This window comes from Apis mellifera, linkage group LG1, assembly GCF_003254395.2.
Source record: "Apis mellifera strain DH4 linkage group LG1, Amel_HAv3.1, whole genome shotgun sequence".
Taxonomy (NCBI): domain Eukaryota; kingdom Metazoa; phylum Arthropoda; class Insecta; order Hymenoptera; family Apidae; genus Apis; species Apis mellifera.
The window spans coordinates 12,502,926-12,530,675 of NC_037638.1; the positions used below are offsets into that span (position 1 = coordinate 12,502,926).

A 27,750-nucleotide genomic window follows, 5' to 3' on the forward strand; every position below is an offset into this window, starting at 1 on the left:
GCATTGTTATCTATGTAATACAACATAGGATGTTTTGTATTATATTTTCATAATAAATAGACACGTAGAAAAAAGACGTATTAACCATACCAGCGTTATTTCTTTACTTTCCATCTTGTCCTTGTAAGAGCTCCTCTATTCATTTTACATTTACATTTTTTTCTAGAACTCAGATTTTTAAAAGATCGATATTATCTTTAACGGAATAAATAATGAAAATTTATTATTATATTCATTCAAGTTCATATCTTGAATAATAACACAAATGTTTCTTTGGAATTAATAAATATATGAAATAATTTTTAATCTCTCTCGAATATTTTCAATTTTTCTTTCTTATCTTCTTCGTTTAATAAACTCTGCTTTGACAAAAAAAGAATATCGTACAACGATTGTAAAATTGTCGAAGGGTCTGACACTCTTTCTTTTCCTTTTAAATTAATCGTTACTATAATTTTACGACAGCTACTGGAGACTCGATAGAAGAAGCGGAGCAAGCGGATAGTTCTGTAACAGGTCACGTGTTATCTAATAGCTGCTGTCGTTACGAGAGCCATGAAAAGAACCTATAGAGGCGATCACGTATTGGCTCTTCCATTATAAAGCAACAACTTCGATACCCTTTCCCAGTGGCTAACAATAAAAGAGCGCGGGTGTTGAACTTAAGGAGGCAGTCGAGGGCTGAGGGTGGTGGAAATTCAAGTGAAACTCAGCAGAAGCTAGCAACGTTTCAAGTATCCGGAGAATGTGAACCGTTTTCTTTGAAGTTTCATTTTTCAAGCGTTTCTTTGCATCAAAAATTTCGTTTTATAAAAAAAAATTATCCATATATATTGGCCAAGATTAAATTATTGCACAGTTTTCATCACAGTTTAACACAGAGTGTTATTTAAATTCATGGAATATCTTTGGAAAAACGATTCTACAAGAATCAAAATAATATTATTTATTATGTTATAAACAGTTTATAACTTAATAAATAAATTTCAGTAAATATATTTTGTATATTATAACTTTTATGTTTCTTTTAGCTCTTAGAATAAATAATATTCCATACTGTATATATTAATATATCAAGATCATTGAATATATGAAAAGTTATTATTGATTTGAAAGTTACATTTGTTTCTAAAGTTGTATCAAGCATTTCTTTTAGAAAGAAAATTTTATTTGTGTAGTTGTAATTACAATATTACAAAAAAGAACTGTATTTAATCAAATTATAGATAAATTATAAATAAATTAAAATTTAACATCTGTTTCTATTTTTCAACTTCTTCTTTTGTAATAAATTAAATTGCAAATTTAATTGCATATTTTCTGCTTCTCAACGTATGAACGAGAATAGCTTGAAATAAATAATTAATTCCCCAGCGATAACAATCTAAGATTTCAAATACAAAAGATTCGATCAACAATAGTTTAATTAGACACTCGTTCTAATAAATAAAATTCAGATAAACGTATTGTATTTATTGTATTATTAAATGCTATTGTATAATACCAATTATACAAATGTACGTTAATTTGCATAATTACATATGCAACAATTATATATCGTAATTATATCTCAATGGACAATAAAATTGAATTAAGAAATTGTATTTTTCTACGTTAAGTATTATAATATATCATAAAGGGATATATACCATCTTTCATAAACAGAGTATTAATAGTCATTTAATAACAATTTATTTACATACATATTCTACGATAGATCACAAGACACATTATTAATAATCCTCTAATTACTTTGGAAAATTACTTAACTTTGTGTACCAATAATTCCAAATAACGTCATTAACGAGTATAAAATAAAAGTAGATAAAGAAGCGTTCCAACGACATCGTTAAAAATGAACGGTATAACTTTGTCGATTTTCTTCTCGGTGTTGACGTTGAATAACGCCGATATTCAACGAACATCGGTGGTTCAGACAAACTCGGGACCCGTTCAAGGCGCCGCATTGACTACAGTGTGGAACGGCATCGAATATTCATCATTCAAAGGCATCCCTTACGCCTCTCCACCAATTGGAAATCGTAGATTCAGGGTAAAAATGTTATAAAAATTATAATCACAGTGGTGATAAAAAATATTATATTTTTCATTTGGTAAAAATAAGTATAAATTTACTTTTTTAGGATTATTAAAAATTCTACTTTATTCAAAAATAAATATGTGCAAATATTTAATTGAGGATATTTCAATGAAAATATTACATTGATTATTAAATCTTATTTAATAATTTTTTATAAAAAATTTTTCAGCCAAATTAAATACCTATGCTACAAATGAGTTTTATTATAGCCTCCTGTTCCACCACAGCCATGGAACGAAACTCTGGACGCCATAGAGGAGGCAAATGAATGCCCTCAAGAAATGTCGAATGTTTATAGTGGAAACGAAGATTGTTTGTATCTGAGCGTGTTTACTCCTCAGGTAACACTTTATAAAAGTAAAAACTTTGAATTAATTTTTTAATTAACGATAAAAATTTTCTCACTTTTTTCTATGAAAATTAAGAAATAATGAATACTAGACTATTTATTTATTAACTTTATTATAGAATTGCAACTAAATTCTTTACAAATCACTTGTAAATTGCAAATAAAATAAAATATTAAATAAAATTGTGCATACATATAAAACTTAAATACAACATGTTGATAGTAGACAGAAACAATAACTGCAATGGAAAAGTATAAAATAATTTACTTAATTTACTTAAAAGTCTAAGGTATAATATTTTTCAATACATGGTGTCTATTATAAATTTTGAAAATTTGAAAATTGAACGACAGACAAAATTCAATGACAAGGAATTGAAAACTCTGAAACCAGTTATGGTTTGGATTTATGGTGGCTCATTCCTTCGTGGATCCAATAACGCATCTCTCTACGGTCCCGACTTTTTCATGGAGCAAGACGTGGTTCTGGTTACCTTCAATTATCGCCTCGGTGCTTTAGGTATCATCATACCTTTCAATCGTGATAACTCGATCCAAATTAATCCTCTGCCATCCTTTTCAACAGGATTTTTATATCTGAAGCACGAAAACGCAGCTGGCAATGCCGCAATGAGGGATCAGCTGATGGTTCTGGAATGGGTTCGCGACAACATCGCAGCATTTGGAGGCGATCCAAATCGAGTGACGCTTTTCGGAGAGAGCGCTGGCGGCGCAAGCGTGAACTATCACGTTCTGTCTGAGAAATCTCGTGGTACGTTATCGTTGCAATCAATATAAGAATAAACGTTTATCTCTTCTGCTCGAACGAGCAAATTTTTAAAAATAAAATCAAGAAAAATTATGATATATACTTATAAATTTTATTATTATATATAATAAATTCTGAAATATTTACATCTAATTCTCTCTTCTCTTAATATTAATGCTTAATGAAACAAATTCAAATTAAATTTCATACGAAAAATTTATTTATTCTTGCAAAGTGTATTAAAATAATTTCAACTCATTAAAATATATATCAGATATAAATATAAATATAGGACTCTTCCACTCTTTCAAATTTTCCAAAAAAAAAAATCTATAATCATCTTTTTAATCTCTTTTTAATTTCTTTTTAATTTCTGGTTAACAGGCCTGTTCCATCAGGCCATCGAGCAAAGCGGGACAAGTGCCACGTATCTTTACAAGACGCAGAAAGCGGCGTTTCAAACTGCTTGCAAATTGGCCAGCGAGCTTGGCTTCGAGTCCGACGATCCAAACGAGTTGTTAAAGTTCTTCCTCGAGGCGGACGCGAAGGACCTCGTGGCAACGACCAATCGTGCCTTTCCGCTTGGCACCGACGTACGATTCCCATAATGCTTCCTAATATTAATATTATTACGAAAAATACTCGTTTTATCTTCCAATTTCGTCCAACCAGTTCTCGGTGCCGTTCGCCCCTATAAAGGAGAATCCCGATCTCGTCGATCCAAAGGACATGTTCCTGTCCGAGTGTCCAATAACCTTAGCCGCAAATCAAAAGTTCAATAAGATGCCCGTGATGCTCGGCTTCACCCACGACGAAGTGTTGGATTTCTCGGGGGGTACGAAGAAATATTTCGATTTTAATATTATATTTAATATATAATATTATATTTATTTCGCTTATTCGGTTATTATTCTTTGAGATTTTTTTTTTTTTCTCTTTTTGTTTTTGCAGAGCTATATCAAATTATAAACACCACGGCGGATATTTTGAACGAGTTATTTAATTTGAAGTTGGATCTTCAAGGACCTTACGAAGAAGTTAAGGAATTGTCGGTGGTAATGTTTTTTATTTTCATTTGTTAAACCAGAATTAATCCTGAAAATTTCATTATTAAAAAAGTTTCGAAGAAAGCATCGAATAAATTAAGTTTGTTTATTTGATTGAATTTGCTAAATGATAAAACAATTAATAAAATAAATCTCAGGGTGGATTTACAAAATGTTGATCATTTTTATTTTCGATTAACATTTAAACAAATGTTTTTATTTATGCATCTTGATTAATTTTTCTTCCATTTTCAATAACTTTATTACGAATTGTTTGTAAGAAAAAGAAATTTCTATTCTCTCATGCAAGAAACACGTTATTTTTATAAATATTTGTTAGGTGTTATCGGACTTCATTATGAAGGGGCCAATCGATTTTGCTCAGAGGTTGCTCGTTGATGGTAACGACGATTATCCTGTTTATTATTATCAATTGTCATACGTGTCTAATTATGCTCTGCATGCACAGGACGGTATACCTGAACCGGGTGAGTATTTTTTACTTTTTTATTTTCTGACAAAAACAAAGAATTTATTAATTACTTTAATTACTAATAATAGTATTCAAAAAAAAAAATGTAAAAAATATAAATATTTATCAAATTTAACAGATTGGAATCAAATCATTTTATATTTATATATTATTCAATGAATTTCCAAGGGATCATTTTAAATTTATATTGGACAATTTAAAAATAATAAGAATAAAAATGAGTTATTAAATTAATAATCGATATTTAACAATTTAATTCAGGTATCGCTCACTTTGACGACATTGGATTACTTTTTAACGTGGAAAGCTTGAATGCTCCAACGGATCCTCGCCATCCCTTCAACCAGTTCCGACAAAAATTGGTCACTTTGTGGGCAAATTTTGCGAAATATGGGTATGCCATCACGTTTCTTCAAGTTCTTTAATCTAATTCTTTTGAGTCTTGAAGGATCCTTGAGGACAGGGATAAGATCCTTGTTGAATTATCGAATGACAAGTATTTAAGAATATGCAATACAAGGATTAATATTTTTGTAATTAAAGAGTTCACCATTTTTTATATTCTAATAATAAAAAAGATAGATTGATAAAAATCAAATACAAATTGCAGAGATGAAACAATACACTTAATGATAGATTGATTTTTGGACATTTTCCAAGAGAAATAAAAATTGTGAAAGTTTGATTGTGTACAAGGATGTTAATACATTTCATGAAAGAGAAACAAATAAAAATTGATGGATATAGATTCTACTAGAGTCAGAATATTCTTCATGTAACATATTTATACTATATACTTATAATAAAATTTCATTGATCTTTATCACACTTTTCATAAATCTTTACAAATCTTTTGACATATATGTATAAAAAAATAGTGAGAATATTTACTTTATATTACACTTATATTATATTATATCATGAACTAAGAAATTAAACTTGATGTTCGTAGGAATCCAACTCCTGCTAACGCAAACCCATTGAACGACGTGATCTGGAAACCGTCTGGTGAAGCTGGACAATTATTGGACATGGGTGACAATTTCCAAATGATAGATCGCAAACAGGCGATCAACGAAAGGGCGTTAATTACCGAGAAATACCTGTATGTCTCCATGCCCATAACGAGCGACTGTAACGAGATTTCTTATGCGAATTATTTCAGTCTTTTCTAAAATTTCTGTGGAAAAATTTTACTTTATTATTATTGGAATGTGATACATGTAAATACATAAATATAATCTGCAAATTAATTATATAATATTAATTATATTCCTTTCTATCTACGTAAAACATAAAATATGACAGATAATTAAACTTCCTATCCCACGATATAATCTTATTAATAAAATTTTATGCTCTCCTCATATAATTAAAACATCTTTCCCTATTAATTTACCAAATTTTTGTAATCGACATTCCGGATTGGACGGAGAATCCGTGTCAGTTGAAATACAAGTATAATAAAAATCCGCATACCGTGCAAAATTCCAATGCTGATCAAGCCGATCGATATTCGGTTCAAACGGGGAGGCGTCGTTTCGAGAAAGGCCAGTCAGTGCACGCAATCCGTCCCGATTCGACCTTAAATTTTCACAGAATGAAGGATTGCTTCGTCCTCGCGCTTCTGATTTCAACGTTCCCCTACGAGATCACGAATTCCCTTAAAACCCCTGTCGTTCGTACGCCGAGTGGACCTGTTCGCGGTTTGATATTGCGCACTGTCTGGCACTCGATCAAGTACTCCTCGTTCAAGGGAATCCCTTACGCCAAACCACCCCTCGGCGACCTGAGATTCAAGGTTTGGAAAAAATTTTATTCTATCATTCCATTATTTAATTGGAAATTTACGAAGGATTTTATTTAGCATATTTTTGATTTTTTTTTTTGCAGCCTCCAGTTCCGATAGATCCTTGGAAAAGAGTGTTGCACGCCTACGAGGAGGGCAGCGTGTGCGCTCAATGGGATTACTTGTCGCTCGTCTACATGGGCCGCGAGGATTGCTTGTTTTTGAATGTTTTCACTCAAGAGGTAAGTTTGAATAATCAATAATTCTCTTATACAATTATATATTATATTATAATTTAATATATATATTAAGTTAATAATTATATATTATATTATATTATAATATTATACAATTTATCTTTAGAAGAGGAACTTAGAATGGAGTCTTTGTTATTTATATATATATTATTTAGAAGAGGAATTTAGAATGGAGTCTTTGTTATTTATATATATATTATTTAGAAGAGGAATTTAGAATGGAGTCTTTGTTATTTGTATATGTATATATTATTTAGAAGAGGAATTTAGAATGGAGTTTTTGTTATTTGTATATATATATTATTTAGAAAAGGATTTAGAATGGAGTCTTTGTTATTTATATGTTATATATCTTTGTTATATATATATATATATATATATATATATATATGTATATATATATATTATTTAGAAGAGGAATTTAGAATGGAGTCTTTGTTATTTATATATATATTATTTAGAAGAGGAATTTAGAATGGAGTTTTTGTTATTTATATATATATTATTTAGAAGAGAAATTTAGAATGGAGTCTTTGTTATTTGTATATATATATATATTATTTAGAAGAAGAATTTAGAATGAAGTTTTTGTTATTTATATATATATATATATTATTTAGGAGAGGAATTTAGAATGGAGTCTTTGTTATTTGTATATATATATTATTTAGAAGAGGAATTTAGAATAGAATCTTTATTATTTATATATTATATTTATATTATTTAGAAGAGGAATTTGGAGTCTTTGTTATTTATATATACATTATTTAGAAGAGGAATTTAGAATGGAGTCTTTGTTATTTGTATATATATATATATATATATATTATTTAGAAGAGGAATTTAAAATGGAGTTTTTGTTATTTATATATATATTATTTAGAAGAAGAATTTAGAATGGAATCTTTGTTATTTATATATTATATTTATATTATTTAGAAGAGGAATTTAGAATGCAGTTTTTGTTATTTATTATATATATTATTTAGAAGAGGAATTTAGAATGAAGTCTTTGTTATTTATATACATATATATTATTTAGAAGAGGAATTTAGAATGGAGTTTTTGTTATTTATATACATATATATTATTTAAAAGAATTAAAATAGAGTCTTTGTTATATATATATTCTCCATTCTAAATTCCTCTTCTAAATAATATATAAATTGTCGAGTTCAGAATCAGATTTAAAAAATGAACAAAAATAGGTAGAATTCAAGAAAGGGATGAATTTGAGACCGGTCATGGTTTGGATACACGGCGGTGGTTACTTCTCAGGATACGGTAACTCGTCCTTGTACGGCCCCGACTTCTTTCTGGAGGAAGATGTCGTTTTGGTCAGTTTCAATTACCGACTTGGCGTCCTGGGTACGTATTCATTCATCCGTTTCAGAAAAACTCGATTGAAATATTCCATTCGATCATCAGGATTCCTTGCATTGAAACATCCAAACGCGACTGGAAACGCTGGCTTGAAGGACCAACGGTTAGTCTTCCAATGGGTGCAAAATAACATTGCCGCGTTTGGAGGTGATCCGAATCGAGTAACGATCTTCGGGGAAAGCGCTGGTAGCACTTCCGTCGGATTCCATATATTGTCTGAACGATCCAAAGGTTTAATTTTCTTATATTCTTCTTATATCCATCCACTGATTGCACGCAATTTGAAGAAAATAAATCTATATAAATTCGAATCAAACAACTTGTGTGCAGATACTTTCCATATTTAAAAAGGACAAATATTTGATACAATTGTATCTTCATTCAGAAAGATAAATATTTTATTCAATCTTCATATTAATTATATTTCCAGGATTGTTTCTTCGATCGATTAGCATGAGCGGCACCCCATTGTGCCCCTGGGCGTATCACTCACCCGAAGAGATGATCCGGAATGCTCACCAACTTGCAGCCGTTCTCGGTTACGTCCCCAAGAATCACGACGATCTGGTGAATTACCTCCGCCAAGCACCCCTCATGGAACTCGTAAGCGCTTCGACCAAAGTTGAAATGGTAATCAATCCCTCTGAACAAGATTAAATTTGAACGATTTCAAAAGTATTCTGATCTAATTCCAATTTTTTCATATCATCCATTTAGAACCTGCTTCCTTTTCGACCGACCATAGAAGATCCAGATATCGATCCCAGCAACAGCAGTGTGATAACGGAATGCCCAATAACGAAATATCACAACGGGGATTTGTATCGTCACGATGTAATGCTGGGTTACACTCACGACGAAGTTTTCTTCTTTTTCGGTCGTGAGTATCCAAGATTATCTCGATTGAATATATATATATATAATTATTTCGATGAAAATTTGGAAAATTTCTGGAAAAGCGCCGATCGGGGTGGCAAACACGATCAATTGGGCGAAGAAGTATTTACAGAACGCTGCTAGAATGAGCAAGGATATCGACGAGGAGCCGCGACAAGCGTTGCTCGCAAGGGTGGTGAACGATCTGGTTAAAGCTAGTTTCAAGCAGGTGAAGAAGGTAAGAAACAACTTGTATATACCTTCGTGTCGAGTCGTCGAGTTAATAATAATTCTGTTCAGATTTTTGGAATGTTTTCTGGATTCACACAGATAGGGATGGATGTATTTTTCAGCGGCCCCATCGACTTGACCCAAAGATTTCTCGCTCGGCACAATAAGGGCCATCCCGTATATTATTATCAGTTGTCGTATCAATCGAAATACGCTATGCACAAGTTCAAGGGCAATCCATTGAACGGTATTTCTCGATTTCTCGATTCTTCTCCTCTCGTTTCTTTATCGTTTGAAGTTTAAGATGAAACAGTTGTCTCGCAGGAACCGCACATTTCGACGACGTTGGATACATATTCAATTCGAAATCGATTCGCGCCCCATCCAATCCTAAGAGCAGTTTCAATCGATTTAGAAAGAAGATGGTTACTTTGTGGGCCAACTTTGCTAAATACGGGTAAACGAGGAAAGAAAAGGAGATGATATTTTTTTATTATAAATTGGAGAAATTTAAATCATATTTTAAGAAGAGATAAATAAAGTTGGAGAATCATATTGTCATCCTCCTCTTTATAATGAAACGTTCCTTTTTTTTAGGAATCCTACTCCAAAAAATTTCTCTTTCGACGTCAAGTGGATAAAATCCGAGAAAGAAGGTTTTCAATTGGATATTAATACCATCTCCACGATGCATAAACGATTGATTGACAAAAAGACTGAATACGTGGAGAAATTGCTTTACAAGTTATTCCCATTGATCACTTCTTGCGTGAAAAAACCTGCGAATTTTACGGATCTTTTCTAATGTCTAGTTTTATATTTTGATACTTAATAAAATTGGGAGAGAGAAAGGGAGAAAGACGTTTCCTTATTTATTGACCGTACATTACTTTACTTTTCCTATATTTCATCTAAAATATTCTAAAATATTCTTGACTTTTTCTCATTTTTCCATTTATTGAAACAAATATTTTTATCGTTTGCAAAAGATCTATCGATAGATTTTGTTGATCAATTCCGTGAATCCTTATCTATAGACACAAACAAAATCCCAGAAACAATGGTTTATGATTAATAATATACTTGATAATAATAAATGTTACCATTCAAATATTATAAATATTTTGTAAATTTCAGTTAATGTTAATATTTCGTACTTTATACGGAAAGTTTTAAAAATAAAGATCAGAAATCGTGTATATTATTTATTTACTTATTAATGTACGAATTAATAAGACCTATTCTAACAGATAAGATGATATTATGTAACAATATGTGAAACAATTCGCGTTATCTTATTATGAAATTACATCATTAACATTGCAATATGAAGAAAAGTGTCGAATTATCTAAATAATTCAAATTAATTATACATTTCAAAGATATAGAATCTCTATTAACACATCAAATATCCTTGGCAAATTTTTTTTTTAATTATTAACAATCTTTTCAATTATATATACAAGAAACTTTTATTTTTATAAAAATTTTATATTTTCAATTTCCTCCCATCTCTCTCTCTCTCTCTCTCTCTCTATGTGTAAATAATTACACGTTTAATATGAAAACAAAAAAACCTGGAAAGAATTTTATAAATATCTTATCGGTAATTATTTAGCAAACAACCACTTGATTCGATCTACGAGACGAAATATGTTGTGAAAAACTAGCCACGTACACACCGACAATAAAATTACGATAGTAGAAACTCGTTTCGATCACGCCATTTTCTTCCCTTGTGAAACAGACTTGATGCGTTGGGTAACACCGAGTCACGTGACCTAACGCTTTTTCTTTGTATTCGAAAGAGTGGGTATCCGAGATCATTTCATGTTAACATTGTTATTATCGAAATTACAATTTGTTACGATTTTTACAAGTTCGATAATTGCACGAATTATTATTTCAAATAATTTTCTCACGAATCGGATCAAATTGATTCAAATGTTACAAATAGAGAATTGTATCGAATAAGATTTACTTTTTCGAGCAAATTAATTTCACGCGATTTAAGATATTAAAATCTGAGATTAAACAATCCCACAATGATATCAATGTTGACAAGTATTATAATATATGGATATTATACGATATTAATATTAACATGTCGAATATTATTTAAAGAAATGAAAAAATATTTCTCTATTTACATTATACGATCGCATTAAATCGTGCAAATATTTTTTTTACGTTTCTCTTCCGATACGAATTTTACTCGACTCGTCGTTTCATGCTTTCGAGTCACTTTCACAAAAATTTTAAATTTCACAAATTCATTATCTGTTAATTGTTACAGATTTCAAATCTCTTAAATATTATTCACTTGAAAAATTTCGATCCACCATTTTAGAAAAAAAGAATCGTCACAAATACTCGTAAGAGTGTCATAAGAACGCCACGTTCCTTCAACCAACCATTGTGAAATCAAGAAGAAAGAGATGAGATAAGAAAAGGTTCCATAAATCGTGTCGAGACTCGCGGCGCGTCAACGTTTGGTTTCCTCGCCAAATTCTTCCTCTTGTTTAACGCCATGTCACCTCGGCTTTACTGGCTGCGTGTGTCCTCGCCAACGAATCGTAACGAAATTAAACAGAAACGTGGTATTCGAGGAAACCAGTGCTCGAGCAGAAGTGAAATGTTGCTGATGCTCGGCTCCCTCAAGAACGCGATTTTAGTTCAGTTAACGGCGACAGATCGATCGTACGGTGTTCCATCTTTCGTTTTGGAATCAACGTTTAATATTTTATTTGATAGAATTGAAGAGATAGAAAAAGAGAAATAATCGAAAATAATCGTGAAATTAAGATTATAATTTTATATATGCTTTTTTCAATTTTTCATCGATAATTTTTTTTTCGAGATTGCAGGAACGAAAGATTGATGAAAAAAGTTGACTCGTTTCGTTTCAAAGAGTTTAAGCTTATTTTCGTAAATATAAGTGGAAAAATACGTGGATTAAGGAGAGAGAGAGAGAGAGAGAGAATAAGAAGCTTAAATCGTCGGTAAGCATCCGTTTTATATCGTCTCTCGACATTGATAAGCGATGTCTCGTTTTGTTTGAAAGTTTCACCTCGTTTCGAATCTTTACACCGTCATGCTTCGACACACTTTGCAACGGGGCGATCGTGACAATGATGTAACGATTAACTCATCTCATGAATTACGGTTTCTTTTTTTGAAACAAGAATTTTAATATCGAGTTCAAATGAGAATGTAATTTCAGAAAAATTTGAAAACGCGTTAATTTTAATGTTAAAACGAGGACTGAAAATTATAATGTAATGTATAATGCAAATTCAATCGATAGAAAAAGTATAAGAAGTATAAGAAGTTGGTTCAACTTATTAATTAAACTTTAAAAGAGAGTATAAAAATATAAAATTATTTTCTTAAATGTAAATATATGAATTTATTAAAATAATTTGTATATCATTTACACATCATTATGATTCTTCAATGTAATGAAAAAAAATGATATCTTAATAATATCATATCCTTAATGAAGAATTATTTAACTTTTTATCGCAATCTTTAATGTGAAAAGTGAATTTTTAAGATAATTGATGATAAGATAAAGTTTAATCGTTCATATAAATTGTGTATTGTGAATATATTTACAAATAAGATTTAATCATTTTCTTCATTTCATATGTATTTATTAGGATATCTTTATCTCTCAAAAAGAAGACATTATAAATAATTAATCATATCATATGTTTTTTGAAAATCATTAATATTTAATATCTATTTCTTTTCTGAAACAAATTACATCCACTAATTTTTCATTCAAATTATGTCAATCAATTCTGTAATAAGATGACAAAATTTGATATGTATTGTTTTTGATAAAAAACTGACATATCAAATTCTATCATCTGACTTATCATTTATTTTATTCAAAAATAATTTTCAGAAATTATGATAACTTTGAGAAAATTTTTATTAGTAAATCTCAAATACCTTATATTATGAATTTGGTATTTTATTTTATTTTTAATATAATAATTTGAACATTATAATTATTACACAATTACTTACCTTTTTTATTTCTTTTTTACTTCTAAAAATCACAAAATAAATAAAAATAATTAAAAAATTTCTTTTTGTAGACAGCAAAAAAATGAAAGATTATTCTATATTAATTTATAATTTTATCAATTTTATGATTTTTAAATTTTAATTATTGTTAAAAGTCTCATTATACATGTAACTGTGATGCAACTGAAAGTGATTGTATGTTGTAAAAATAAATTAAAAAAGGAAAAAAAGAATAAAACTTTTTTATGTCAGATTTTCTTTTCAAATATAAAAATCTTTTAATTTTTAATGCAAGTGAAATTATCTTCTTCCCAATAAAATAACAAATAAATTAAATTATCAAATTAAATTATTTTAATTATACGAAAATAAATAAAAATATACATTTTTTTCATTTAAATATCACTTTTCTAAAAAATTAAATTTGAAAATTTCTCGATTATGTGACTTTTTGTTTGTATGTGTTTTAATTTTTTAAAAAATAAAGTTTCATTTTATAGTTACTTTATAACCTCTTAATTTCAACGATCTATCGATAGTTTATTCGCATGTCAATCAGGAATTAATCAATTTTATTTTTACACTTGAATTCGAAAAGCCTCAAATAAAAAATATTCTTTTTCTTCTTTCTTTCTTTTAATTTATTTTTACACATTCAAGAATTGTATCCATCTCAGTTGTACCATCAGTTAAATGTACGGACATCTTGTATACAGATCAAAACTATCGCGTTCTATCGTATCATCTCATTTATAACCATAACTATTTTTTCCATCATTACACGTTATATTAAGACGCCTAACACTTGACTTCACATCGACCACATGGCGAGAAACACCGCGAATACACTATAAATAGGATCATAAGGATTAAAACCCACGATGACGCAATTCCGTCTCATCAAACCTAGTTTCGTTCCAAGACAGAGGCATCAATTTCACTTTCTAACAAGCTTATTGCGACTCCGCTATTACATCGGCCCAATTAAGCATCTTAATCGCTACCAAATCGTACTGTCACGGTCGAATAACGCGTATCATCCGTGGACTTGATACCCATATGCTTATATACGTGTCTACATACGCGAGGGACAGTTCTTGGTCCGATAGCCGGCACGTGACTGAATTCCAATGGAAAATGCACACGCGCCGAAGAGTGCGTTACTTACACGTCCGATACGTTAGTAAGCGATAGACAGTGCCACTGACTTATCATCGGTGCTTCCATTTTCTGCCGACCCGCGCTTTTTTCACTAGAATTCGTCGCGACGTTCGATCGTGCGTAACAACGCTCTTTGACTTTGAATCCAAAGTGAACCGGTTCCAAGTGGGCTACGCTTCGTCATCGTCATGACAGGTTCTTTATAGTTCTTTATGGGATTTTATCGATGCGTTATAGTATTGTTTCGTTTAATCGAACCTTATTACCGACCGTGGAATTCAAATTAAGATCAAGAAATATTTATAAATATTCGAAATTCTTCTAGAAATCTTAAAATCTTTTTTTTAAAATTATTAAAGATTTTTAGTTTCGAAAAATTTTGCATTTTTGAATTTTTCAAACATTGAATCCTTGACATTTTTAATACAATTCAATAGAATTGTGACTATTGATATACTTTATCGATATGTTATTGATCATTTTCGATATATCGATAATATTGTTAAATATTGTATTTTTATTTTTTTATTAAAAATTAATAATAATTATTAAGACAATATAAAAATATTATTTGTAATAAATTGTAATAAAAATAAATAAAATTACATTACAATTAACTTAAGTTATTTTGTACTCATATTATTAATATCTTAACGATATTTTGAATTTGAAATCAAAATAGTTAAACGATTATTTATTTATAAATATTCATTAACAGTATCTTTAATAATAAATTTGAATAGAAAAAAATAGAGATTCTACGTTATTTTTTTATTTTCATCTATCGATATCTTAACAATATTATCGATTAAATTATTTTTCGATAAAGATATTGATAGAACTAACAAGAGACAATTAATAATTGTCCAGACTTACTTTTTTAATCTTTGAACAAGAATTTTTTGGAACTTTAAATTTATCACAACTAAAATTTTATAGGATATTGTATCTTTTAAATTATTAAAATTTGATTAACTCTTAACTATTTGAAGTCTGAAATAAACCTCGAATAAACTTAGAATTCTCAAACGAATTTAGAATTCGTAAAACTTTATGAACTTGTACTTATTAAAATCTTTCAATTGGCATACAAACTTTGTGCTTAAAGATTTTAATTAGAATATTACAATTTTGTAATAAATTATTTTTTTATTACTTTTGATATAACATATTGAACAGGTTGGAGTTAATAATATATCTGCAACAATCTGCTTTCAACTCTCTATTATCATTAAATTGTTATTATGCATTTATGAGAAATCCATAATATAAATATATAATTATTACAAATGATATAGAAATAGATAGTATTATATTTAATATACTCATTATATATATACATTAATTTTATTATCCTCAAAATATTTGAAGATAATAAAATTAATGTTTAGAATATCTTTCAAATGAATCTTTATTTTGATATAATTTTATTTACAAAAATGTAGTTTAAATATTCTAATCGAGATATTATATAAATATTTACCAATTATTCACTCTCAAATCTCATTAGAAAGTGCGAAAAGTCATGTCACGATTCGTATGCTATAGATATCTAGATAATTTTAAGTAAATATAAAATCGACAAACATTTATGTTGTGAATCTTCTTTACTTTGTCTCAATACTCTTGTTGAACTTAATGATACGAGTTATTTTTCTAAACGTTTCTCCATTCTTCCATTAAACGAGTTTTGAATTTCGCGCGCTACATTTCGAATCTAAGTATCGAAAAATTTCCCGCCTTAATTCAAAATAAGGCAAATAAAGTTTGAATAGATATTGAATATTTTACAGACTATCAAAGCGACGATATGTCGGCGATCAGCCCTGAAATAACAGTGAGAAGACCAGTTTATCAACAAGACGAACTTAATCATTTGTGTAAATATGCTAAGCCGAATGAAGCACGTAAGTATTATGTATAATCAAAAATCGAAATAAACAATTTACTTTCTTTTTTAAAAAAATATATGTATCTTATATTTATACGGGAAACATTTCATTAAATTATATGATTTAATATCATTATATATTATTCAATAATAGTATATTGCTAAACAAAATATCTGTAACAGAAAAATATTTTATTTTTATAAGTTTTAAATTCTATTCAAATTATTTTAAAAAAGACTTCTCTTAGTTTTATAGAAATTTATAATTGTAAATTTTTTAAGAAATTTTCATTTGTTATATAGAGTGTCTTAATTTTTTCAATATTATTATTTCAAGGAAAAATATTTCAAAATAATACTCTTCTTATATTTTTTCTTATCTTTCATGCATTAAATTTTACAAAACTCAAATTGAAATATTTGTTAAACTTTTAACATTTTTAAACATGTATGGGTTAATACTTTTTTTTTTTATAGAGAATGTATTAAAAAATATATAATTCCATTTAAAAAGATAAAGTTGACTATTACATATCCACTCATAATAAAATTTATCTGAATGTTTCTATTGAAATATTCTTTGTTATAAATGATAATACTAACAAAAATCAAAATGAAGACACTTTATATATAAACAGAAAGTACCTAGAACTACCTAGAAAAAATTCTATAATTGTTTTGATTATAATGGTTTCCGAGTAAGTAAATCTTAAGACGTATAATAATAACAATACCGTAGTGATAGTAACTTGTTTGTATTAGATATCCATAAGAGATTAGATATTATCCATAATTATCCATATTATCCAAACAATAAAATGATGCATCTCTCTAGAAAAAAAAAATGAAAACTGTGAATGATTCGTTATGTAAATGTTGTATCGAAAAAAGAAATAATAATAGAAATTTTTTTAAGATCGATAGCATTGGATAGCAGGAAAAAGATTTTTTATAGGATTTTTGTATGAAATTTTAAAGTCGTATTTAGAACTCGTCAATGTTACAGTTTTGAAGAATATCTCGATTAGATGCAAGAAAATGAGGCCGATGAGAATTCTAAAGACTACTATACCTCTTATTGACTGGTTGTCAACATACAATTGGAAGAATGACATACTAGGTGATATTGTTGCTGGAATTACTGTGGCGGTGATGCATATTCCTCAAGGTAAATATGTTTGTAAAAGGTTTGATTCATTAGTAGAACATGAATATTTATGCACTTATATAAGACTTAAATGTGTAAAAATATATATAATTATACAAAAGTATTTTAAGTAAACTTTACTTAATTATAATATTTATCTATGTAGATTCTATTTGTTTTTAAAAATAAATATTTACATAGAAAAGTATTTTCATAATCTAATCACGAATTACATACAATAAAAAAGCACTTGTAGAATTTAAAAAACAAATATATTTGAATAATTTGTTATAAAAGATGAACTATATCATATCATAATCATATATCATAATTTGTTGTATCAATATTAATATGATGATTTTATCAAAAATATATATAAAATTATTTTAACAAAATAAAATTATGTTTCAATTTATGATAATTGCAAAAGATACTATCTGAATCATGAAATAAAAATATAAATATATGCTTATGATTATATAAAATATTTGATTAAAAAGTTTTTAATTCTACATTCTTTAATCTATATAAAATTAAATTAAAATTGAAATATTTCTTTTATTAAATTTAATAAATCTTAAATAAATCAATCAATATCTTTATTAATATACGAAACTAAAATAGTATACCTGCTTTTTAAATATTTCTATTCCATTTTAAATGAATAAGAATTAAAACATTAAAATTCGTATTATAAGGATTTTAATTATATTACAGGAATGGCGTATGCAATATTGGGCAACGTGCCACCGATCATTGGTATTTATATGGCATTCTTTCCGGTTCTTGTATATCTCTTCCTCGGCACTTCAAGGCACAATTCTATGGGTAAGCAAGTATATTCAAATGATTCAAAATGATATTAACGATGATTGTAAATACTTACTATATAATGCGCATTCATTTTTTTTTCTTCATGATATTACAGCATTTGTCGATGACAGTATTCATTTTGTGTATCAATTTTTTATATTCAGTAATTTTTTAATATATCAGAAATAATATCCTATGTTATTCATGTTAAAACTAGACAATAGGATATATAATTGCATGAAAAGAAAGAAAATTTTATCATTTAAAGCTTTGTTTTCGAATAAATTAAATTTAGAAATTTTAGAAAATAAATATAAATGAAATTCTTAATTGATTCTCAATTAAATGCAAATAAATGAATTATTCTACATATAAAAATAATAAAAATGTATAGTAAAATTTTATTGTTTAAATTCTATGTTTGAAAAAATCGAGATTTATATAATTGATACAATCAAAGAATTATATAATCAGTAAATTTTTATTCAAAGTCAATTTTCTGGAAAATTAATTTAAAATTTTTTTTTTCGATTTACTTTTTCATGAAAAAATCATTTCTTGTTCAGTTGTATCACTCATATAACTCATTCACAATATTATATAATAAATTGTATTATAATAATTATAAAAAATACACTATTTATATCCAAGAATTTTCAAATTATTATATCAACACTTACTATTTCCACGAAGTTTGACAGCTTTAATTATGTTATTTGAAAATTTACGAATCGAATAAGATTCTTATATCTTTTTTTTAGATTTCAATAAATGAAGTCTCCAATTTATAATAACCGGAAATAATTTTCTCACAGTGAGCGATTCTCGTAATTTCACGACGCTTCCTTGCATCCAGTTCCTTCTAACTTTCATTTCAACTTCACTTTCCAACGTTGACTTAAAAAAATTGACACGCAATTCCGCATGGCATCCTACTGATTTTTTATTGTCATAATGCCGCTTCGTGAATTGTTACGCATGTTTATTAGCCTAGATAACGGAAGTTTGACTAACAAAGCCAGTCATATCTCGTTGAAACACATACCTAGAACTCTTTGTTTAATTTATGACTAATTACGTATGTCTGTTTGAAGATAATTTTCATAAGTACAAAAAATTAGCATAATTTTAACATAAATATTATCTTTCTTATATAAAATAACTGTTGATATAAATATACCAATAATTATTGGTGATACGAAAGTAATGATTATTTCTGTTATTGATATTTATTTTTTTTTTTTTATATTTAGGAGTAAATATGTAGGAAAACTAACGTAATAATAATTTCTCTTAATTTTCTATTTTTTTTCTTTTTCTTATTATAATTTTTAATATAGAAATTCAATTTTCAATTCAATTCACGGACTCGTTGAACTTTTTATGTTCTTTTTTTATTTCTGCTTTATTGATTCTGTAATTTTATATATCATATTTATCATCAAATTTAAAATCACTACACTTTTGATGTCAAGGTACCTTCGCATTAATATGCATGATGACAGGAAAAGTGGTAGCAACTTACAGCACTCAAGGTCAAGTAAACAAAAACTCCACGACAGAAAACGAGTTACTAACCTCAACAAGTAGTCAATATTCCTCGGTGGAAGTTGCTACTGCGGTCACTTTCACTGTGGCCTTGATTCAGGTACAATTTCGATCTTCCATATACCTGATCAACCTGAACTTAAATGTAATCGATAATTATTTATCTTTCTGGATTAATTTATTTTGAACTTTTAGTTGATAATGTATTTGTTGCGATTGGGAGTGATCGCAGCGCTTCTGGCGGACAGTTTGGTGAGCGGATTCACCACTTCTGCAGCGGTTCATGTATTTACGTCACAGCTAAAGGATCTGTTAGGATTAAAGAATATACCCAGGCGCAAGGGACCTTTCAAATTAATCCTTGTAAGTATTAATCTTTAATATATGAAGTGCTTTAATTTATAAATAAAGTTAATAATGTTTAATTTAATATGAATTCATAAGAAACTTATTATAATAAAAATATAATATAAAAATATAATAAAAAAATAAAATTAATCTTTATATGATATACTTTAAAGATATTTAATTATTTTAACTTTAACGTAATACAATGTAACTATTATAAAACTCATTTCTTATTATGAATAATTATAATTTTATTTAAATTGATTAATTAATATGAATCAATGAAAAAGTTCTTATGACAAAAAAATGATAAACTAATTTTAATTATTGATAAAAATAAGAATGAGAATTCTTTTTATATTTAGTATAGAATAAAATTGATCTTTGTAATAAATTAAATGCAAATTAACTAAAAAGTTGTTATAGCAAAAATAAAATGATAAAATAAAAAAATAATTTAAATCATAGATGAAAAAAATGTTTGAAATATTTTATTAAAATCTACCTTATATTTAATATAGAATTGCATGTGTATAAAGAGAAAATGGGAAGTTGATTTAAAGTCAAGAGTCAAAAATTTATTGAGGAAGATAAAATATCATTAAATTAATCGTAACTGATACATCGTTATGACCTTTAGTTAATTGATCGATTATTTGATTCATCGACAGCTTTATGTACTTTCTCTTTAACGTAATATAGGAAGTTAAATGAATTAAGTAACAAGAGATACGAACAACTTTATATATATATATATATATATATATATATGTATGTTAAAGTTTAAATTACAAAATTATTCCATTTTTCAAATTTTAAATATTTCTAAATATAACTCGATTAATGCTTTTTAAATTAATTCCTAAAAAGTGTTTAAATCTCCTTAAAAAAATAGAATTAAATTTTATTTTTAAAAAAAATTGATTTTACATTCATTAAATTTTTTTTATTATTTTTAGTTAATCATATAATAAATTATAAATATCTTTAATACTTTTTAATATTTCAATTCAACAATTTTTTTTTTAAATAATTGATGTTAAACACATAATTTAGACATTTCTCCAATTATTCTTTAATTAAATTAAACGCCAATCTTTTCATGCTATTTATATATATATCGTTCACGGAAGAGTCGATTAGAATTTTTCCATCCGATAACACCGTTTGTAATCACCATGATAGTCAAACAACTTCTTTTATTTTTTTATCTCTATAATGATTATGTATTCTGTATATATAGTAATCATTATATCGTATTATCAAGTATTGTCTTAATATAATGAAAAAAATATAGACATTTTATTATAAACAAGAAAAACATTAATAAGTTTAAGTTAATAATATGTTTCAAAACAAGTTTTGTAAAATTTTGGAAACATTATATTCCAACATTTGAATAATTATAAAGGTGTAGTCGTTCAATTTTTAGAAATTCACCAATTTATATTAGTAGATTAAAATTGATAAATATTGTGATGAAGAATCTCATTAAAAACTAAAATTATAAAAATTAGAATTATATAATATTTCATTTAATATTAAACAAAAATCTCAAAAGGATTAAATAGATGATTTTATTATAATATAAATGGTAAATATATATAAAATATATATTATTGATGTTTGGTATTTTGGTAAATTTATCATAATAATAATAATAATAATAATAATAATAATATGTGAATTTTTGAATATATGAATATAAACATTGAAATTAGTAAAAGCTACAGATTTAAATAATCTATTAGAGAAAAATATTTATTAAACTATTAACTATTAACTAAAATATTAAATTTATTAACAACTATTAAATTATTCAATGGAAATTATATGTTACAATACAGACAGTAAAAAAAGAGAAGAGAAATCTTTGTGAAACCTTTTAAAAACTGAAGGATGAAATGTTCATATCCTTGGTACAATTTTCCATGTATAAAATATCTTTCATTTCCTATATAAAAACAATTAAGAACTATAAGAATTCTCTGTCGGATGTTTTAAAACTTGTTTTTCCACTTCCAATATTTCAACTTGTTGGAAAGTAGAGAAATTACGTTTGGTATTTCATATATTTGGTGTCTCTAATTCATTACATTTCAAAATAAGAAATAAATTCCATCAAATAAATATGGAACAAGTAGGAAATGACAAATTTACACGTTCTATATCTTTTCTATATGAAAGGAAACGATAGTAACGATTGTTACTCTTTAATTCTCGTTTAATTTTCTAGGAAAAAACAAAGCGGAAGTGCCACTAGTTTATTTCCTAAGTTTTCAAAAAAAGAGAAACTTAGAGAAATTTCTGATAAATATGATTACTTATTATCTTACCAAAAAAAAAAAAGAAAATTATAATTGCATTATATATTCCTAAAAGCAATAAGTAATTTTAAATAAAGTTATAATATCAAACTTATTTATTATAATCAAAATTTGAGATGAGTGTAAAATAAAATTAAATATTTTACATATTTTGTCAAAATAACGTTTATTTTTTTATTATTTCTAAACAAATTTTGAGCATTCTATTCATTAACCTTTCTTTATCCAAAATAAATTGTGTGTAAATCAATAAATGTTTATTAAATACAAACAATTACTTTTATAATATTTACAAAATATTTTTAGTATATTTGTAATATAATATTGATCATAATTTTATTATTTTATTAATAATAATTTAACAAGTTTTTTATTTAGATGGTTTTTAGCAAACTCATTACGTAAAATTGTAGAGAAAGCGTTTTAAAATCGAAGACCTTCGTAATTTTTTTGACTCATTGATCAATTTGATAAAAAATTAACAAGGTTTTCCATGTCGTAATTCCACAATTTTTCAAAATAAAATATTATTATTATTTTCAGCTACTTAGGCATTTTTTTTTAATACAAATATAAAATTGCAAGCAATAAATAAAAATAATATCATTACATTTAATACCACTTTCACTGATTGCACTTACATAAAGGATTTGAACTCTTTGAAGACATATAACAATGAATAATGTCACTTGCGTAATCTTTCATTTGTTTTCACACGTATGTAAGTACATGGATTTTGTTTCTAAGAAATTAAAGCAACACAGTAAATATAATATTAAATTTCGAATATTCAAACTTGATATTTAAATTTAAATTTGAAAAAGTAACATTTCACAGCATATAAGTAGCATTAAATATCGTTTCAGAGTTACGTCGATTTGCTCAACAACTTTCCATCCATCAATGGGATCGCCCTGTTGGTCTCTTGCGCTACCATTTTGATTCTCATCATCAACAATGCCTTAAAGGTCATCTTAAAATCGTTTAAACTTAAAATATTTCTTAAAAAATAAATAAATAAATAAAAGCATAAATAAATAGACTTTTATTTATTGGAAGAAATTTTATTTTTTCATGCAATAAATTTAAATTTTTCAACATTGAAATAAAATAATCAGACATTAATTTTTATGATTATAAATTTTACAGCCAAGATTCGCAAAACTCAGTCCATTTCCAATCCCAATAGAAATGCTGGTAGTCGTTCTGGGCACAGTTCTTTCAGTGTACCTGAATCTTGCAGACGTTTATGGAATTGCAGTAGTCGGTGACATACCGGTTGGGTAATTAAGTTTCTCGAGACTATTTTATTGTTACATTTTTCTGTTACTTTTTTTTTATTTACATTTTTATTGTTACTTTTTGTTACATCGAAGCGTCCTCGAGCTAACTTTCTCTTCGATTCTTTTTTTCTTTTCTTTTCAGTTTACCAGTTCCAACCTTGCCACCGTTATCCTTGGTTCCGAACATTCTAATAGACAGCTTCGTGATCACTATGGTTTCCTACACCATATCCATGTCCATGGCGCTCATTTTCGCCCAGAAGTTGAGCTACGAGGTGGACTCGAATCAGGAATTAATGGCACAGGTCATCATTTGTTTTTATTTGTAATTGAATTTATTGATTTTAGAATTAATTGATGATTTTTGTTATTAAAAAATTTAGTAAAAAACTAGGATTAGATATCCTGTTATAAAAAGGGTAATTAATATATCAAGTGATTAAATGTTGAGTCATTAAAATTAAATGATATGGCGGATTTTTATATCTAATTAGAGATGCTTGTCGATTAATTTGATAGATATGACCTACTTGAGTTTATATTATTGTTTTAACTAGCTTGAATTTATTCAAGTTAAGAGAAATTTTATAGAATAGTAATTCAAATCAAAATGTAGTATATTCAAGATGAGCTTCAATAAATTATTTATTTTAATATAAATATTTCACTTTTAAATTTTTAAACATTTGAATTTAAATTTGATATATTTAATATCTAAAATTTAAAGCTAAATTAAAAAAGATTAAAATTAGAATTCGTGAAGCAAAAATTCAACGCTCGATTAGCCAATTTTTCCAATTATGAATTAAATCCAAATTAATTTCATTCGAAACAATTCGACGAAGGAATTAAATAATTCAATTAACAATTCAATATCTCTTCGACCACGAGAATTGGCACTTTACTTCCCCTTATAATTAACGTAATAAGGCAATTGGTGAAAGGAAATGCAAACTCATTTACAAGAAACAATAAATTATCCTTATTAACTATCCTCAATCACTTCCAGGGGATTGGAAATCTAGTCGGATCCTTCTTCTCTTGCATGCCATTCACGGCTTCTCTCTCCAGATCCCTGATTCAGCAAACCGTCGGTGGACGAACCCAACTGGCTAGCTTGATATCCTGTGGCATTCTGGTTAGCGTTTTGTTATGGATCGGCCCCTTCTTCGAGCCTCTTCCACGGGTAATAGAAATTAAAAATTTCCTTAAAAGAAAAAAAAACACGAAAAGAAGAAAATTTCATTTAAAAAGAAAATCATTAGAGACTTGTATATTTACATATATTTACATTTTCCTCAACAGTGCGTTCTAGCCAGCATCATAGTGGTGGCTCTGAAGGGGATGCTGATGAAGGTGACAGAGTTCAAAAGATTCTGGAAGCTGGACAGGATTGACGGGATCATTTGGGCCGTGACGTTCACGACAGTGATCCTGTTGGACGTGGAGTACGGCCTTCTGATCGGGATCGTGTTCTGCGTTGGCAAATTGATCTTCTTCTCCGTTCACCCTTACACCTGTTCCCTCGCTCTAGTACCTGGTACCGAGCTTTATCTGGATACCAAGAGATATAAAGGCGTATGGAACAATGATAGTCTCTCTTTCTCTTTTTTTCTTTTCTATTATTCCATCCATTTCCACCGGGTCGAGATGAGAAATAGTTATAATTTATTTTATTATTTTATTATGTCTCCTTTTCTTTCGAGGCAAAACACGAATTAGGAATAATAAACGGCTAATACGGAAGTCGTTTTTTATTATAGACCATCGAGTTACCAGGCATAAGGATATTCCATTACTCGGGTAGTTTGAACTTCGCTTGCCGGCAACATTTCCGCGACCAAGTGTACAAAGTTGCCGGCCAAGTGCCGAGAAAGGAGCCGAATGGTGGCTTCAAGCACGATCAATTGAAGAAAGTTAAGAAGGTAAGTGTTTAACAACAAATACACCAGTATTTTTAATGAATAAAATTAATTAAATGAATAAAAATCGAAGAACTCTTCATTATAGAAGTTTTTAACAATGATAAATTTGAGGCACTGATAATATTTTATTTTACTTGACAATTATTGAAAGTATTTTAATTATTAACTTTTGATATCTTAGTAGTATTCTTAATTCTATGTGATACTATGTTTACTATGGAATTGTTTAATTCTTTTTTTTATTGCAGAGTAAGTTTTATTATACAGGATATTAATCAACCTTCTATCTATTATGATTTCCATATATTTGGTTTTTTAAATATTAGGGGATTCGTATATCTTTCTAGTAAAAGTAATAAAATTTAATTTATCATAAATAATAAATATGATGAAATAGATAGAGTCATTAAAATTAACAAAGTATACAAAAGAATTTTTCTCAAATGTGTAACAAAGATATTCTCAGTGTTATATAAGAACAAATTTAAGCTTGATAATATCAAATTTGAATTAAGTGAGTTAATTAGCAATGAATTAATTAGCAATCTAAGTTTTTTAAGATAAATTTAACGAGCAATTATCTAATTGAAAGAAGAAGTCAAGATTAAAATAAGGAAATTTTTTAAATCATGTCAATAATATTCATGTTGTATAATGTAGAAAATTACTAATCTGCTTCCAATGAAAATTAATTTCCCTGTGTCACAGCTGAGGGCCCTAATACTGGATCTTAGCGCTCTCAGTCACATAGATCTGGCAGGCGCATCTAGCCTGGGACATTTGATCAACGAATACTGTGAAATTGATATACCCGTCTATGTGGCAGGATGTTCTGGTAAGTAAAAAGTGAAACTTTGTAACCAGAACTGGAGAAAATTTGAAATAGATTACAAGAAATATTGAACGATGGAAGAGCAAAGTATTTCTATAAATAAATATTACTTTATTCCATTATTTGAATCAGGAGCATGTATTATTTATATTCAGATTGAATGTAATGTATTTTAATTTATTCTACATTCTAAAATGATTAAATAAATTTCAATATTTTACCTCAATGAATAGATTGCAGATATATTTATGCATTTATGAATAAATATGCAAAAGTTTGAGAACAACACATACAATATGCAAAAATATGTAAAATATTTTAAAATAAAATACTTATTGTGATATTTAAACAATAAATGATATCTTTTCCATTCCCATTAATTATGGTAATGGAAATATGAATTTACATGATAAAATCTGCAATCTAATATTACATAATAATATTAAAATTAAAGATTGTTTATTTAAAACATTATATTTTCTTATGTTTCAATAAAATTAATTATTAAAATATACTACTATTTGAGATATTATTACTATCTCAAAAGAAAATAATTTATTCGTAAAATAATAAAATCCAACGAAACTCGAAGAAATATTTATTTCAAAAATCTATTTTCCCCAGTTCCATACCGGAAAACGGTTCTCGATCGATAACATTGCACAATGTGTATTCCGGAACGATGTTTTGAACATATTGTAGGACCTGTATACGAGATGATGAGAAAGTGCAACCTGTTAGAATACAAAAGCGGCCTGTTCGCCGCCTTCCCCACCGTAGCCGACGCCGTGCATTTTGCAAAATGTAACACCGAGTCGTCGTCCATGCCAGCATGGAGTTCTTCAATGTACGAGGATACCGTTGTCGCAAGGCTTTGATTGGGAATACTAATCGCGATTGTATGCGGCAAGTTTCATTCATGGTTCCCAGGAAAAAACTACTCAATTAACAAGTTTGATTGAGAATTTCTTGTTATTTCTAAGAATTGGACTGGATGGATGGAGGAGGGATTTGTTTTAAAATTTGTTTGCAGAAAGAAAAAGAGATAATTTAAGAGAAAGATATTATAGATGAATATAATAATGTTGGAATATTATGTACAGATTAAATGTCTGATAATAATGAGTATTATATATATGTAAT

General features: G+C 27.6%; 3 protein-coding genes and 1 long non-coding RNA gene across 6 annotated transcripts; 3 read left to right on the top strand and 1 right to left on the bottom strand.

The window, feature by feature from the left end:
• Positions 1-1,791: 1,791 nt before the first annotated feature.
• LOC552229 (esterase B1) lies at positions 1,792-5,943 on the top strand. Its single transcript, XM_016914831.2, has 10 exons — positions 1,792-2,053; positions 2,311-2,442; positions 2,805-2,970; positions 3,037-3,222; positions 3,604-3,812; positions 3,892-4,054; positions 4,171-4,274; positions 4,606-4,753; positions 5,020-5,152; positions 5,711-5,943. The coding sequence occupies exons 1-10, from the start codon at positions 1,856-1,858 to the stop codon at positions 5,931-5,933; spliced, it is 1,662 nt and encodes a 553-aa protein (XP_016770320.2). The 5' UTR covers positions 1,792-1,855; the 3' UTR covers positions 5,934-5,943.
• An 84-nt stretch (positions 5,944-6,027) lies between these two features.
• LOC107965163 (esterase B1) lies at positions 6,028-10,448 on the top strand. Its single transcript, XM_026444710.1, has 10 exons — positions 6,028-6,559; positions 6,652-6,789; positions 8,013-8,172; positions 8,233-8,418; positions 8,618-8,817; positions 8,905-9,067; positions 9,147-9,301; positions 9,394-9,541; positions 9,619-9,751; positions 9,892-10,448. Exons 1-10 carry the CDS (start codon positions 6,359-6,361, stop codon positions 10,097-10,099), a joined length of 1,692 nt encoding a protein of 563 aa, XP_026300495.1. The 5' UTR covers positions 6,028-6,358; the 3' UTR covers positions 10,100-10,448.
• Positions 10,449-11,837: 1,389 nt separating this feature from the next.
• LOC100576446 (solute carrier family 26 member 6) lies at positions 11,838-27,649 on the top strand. Of its 3 annotated transcripts, XM_016914817.2 has the most exons (15): positions 11,838-11,994; positions 12,162-12,296; positions 16,287-16,400; positions 17,391-17,552; positions 18,249-18,359; positions 19,820-19,992; positions 20,088-20,255; positions 23,434-23,535; positions 23,717-23,850; positions 23,993-24,155; positions 24,860-25,036; positions 25,156-25,428; positions 25,614-25,775; positions 26,484-26,610; positions 27,310-27,649. In XM_016914817.2, exons 3-15 carry the CDS (start codon positions 16,304-16,306, stop codon positions 27,483-27,485), a joined length of 2,025 nt encoding a protein of 674 aa, XP_016770306.2. In that variant the 5' UTR covers positions 11,838-11,994; positions 12,162-12,296; positions 16,287-16,303; the 3' UTR covers positions 27,486-27,649. The 3 variants fall into 3 exon arrangements, with proteins under 3 accessions (XP_016770306.2, XP_006570177.2, XP_006570176.2); XM_006570114.3 differs by having other exon boundaries at positions 11,838-12,296; XM_006570113.3 differs by lacking the exons at positions 11,838-11,994; positions 12,162-12,296 and adding an exon at positions 13,918-14,688.
• On the bottom strand, positions 18,109-19,653 carry LOC102656359. Its single transcript, XR_001704742.2, has 3 exons — positions 19,025-19,653; positions 18,418-18,557; positions 18,109-18,353 (listed from the first exon to the last, which is right to left on the bottom strand). It is a non-coding gene; the product is annotated as an uncharacterized LOC102656359 (long non-coding RNA).
• Positions 27,650-27,750: the final 101 nt, after the last annotated feature.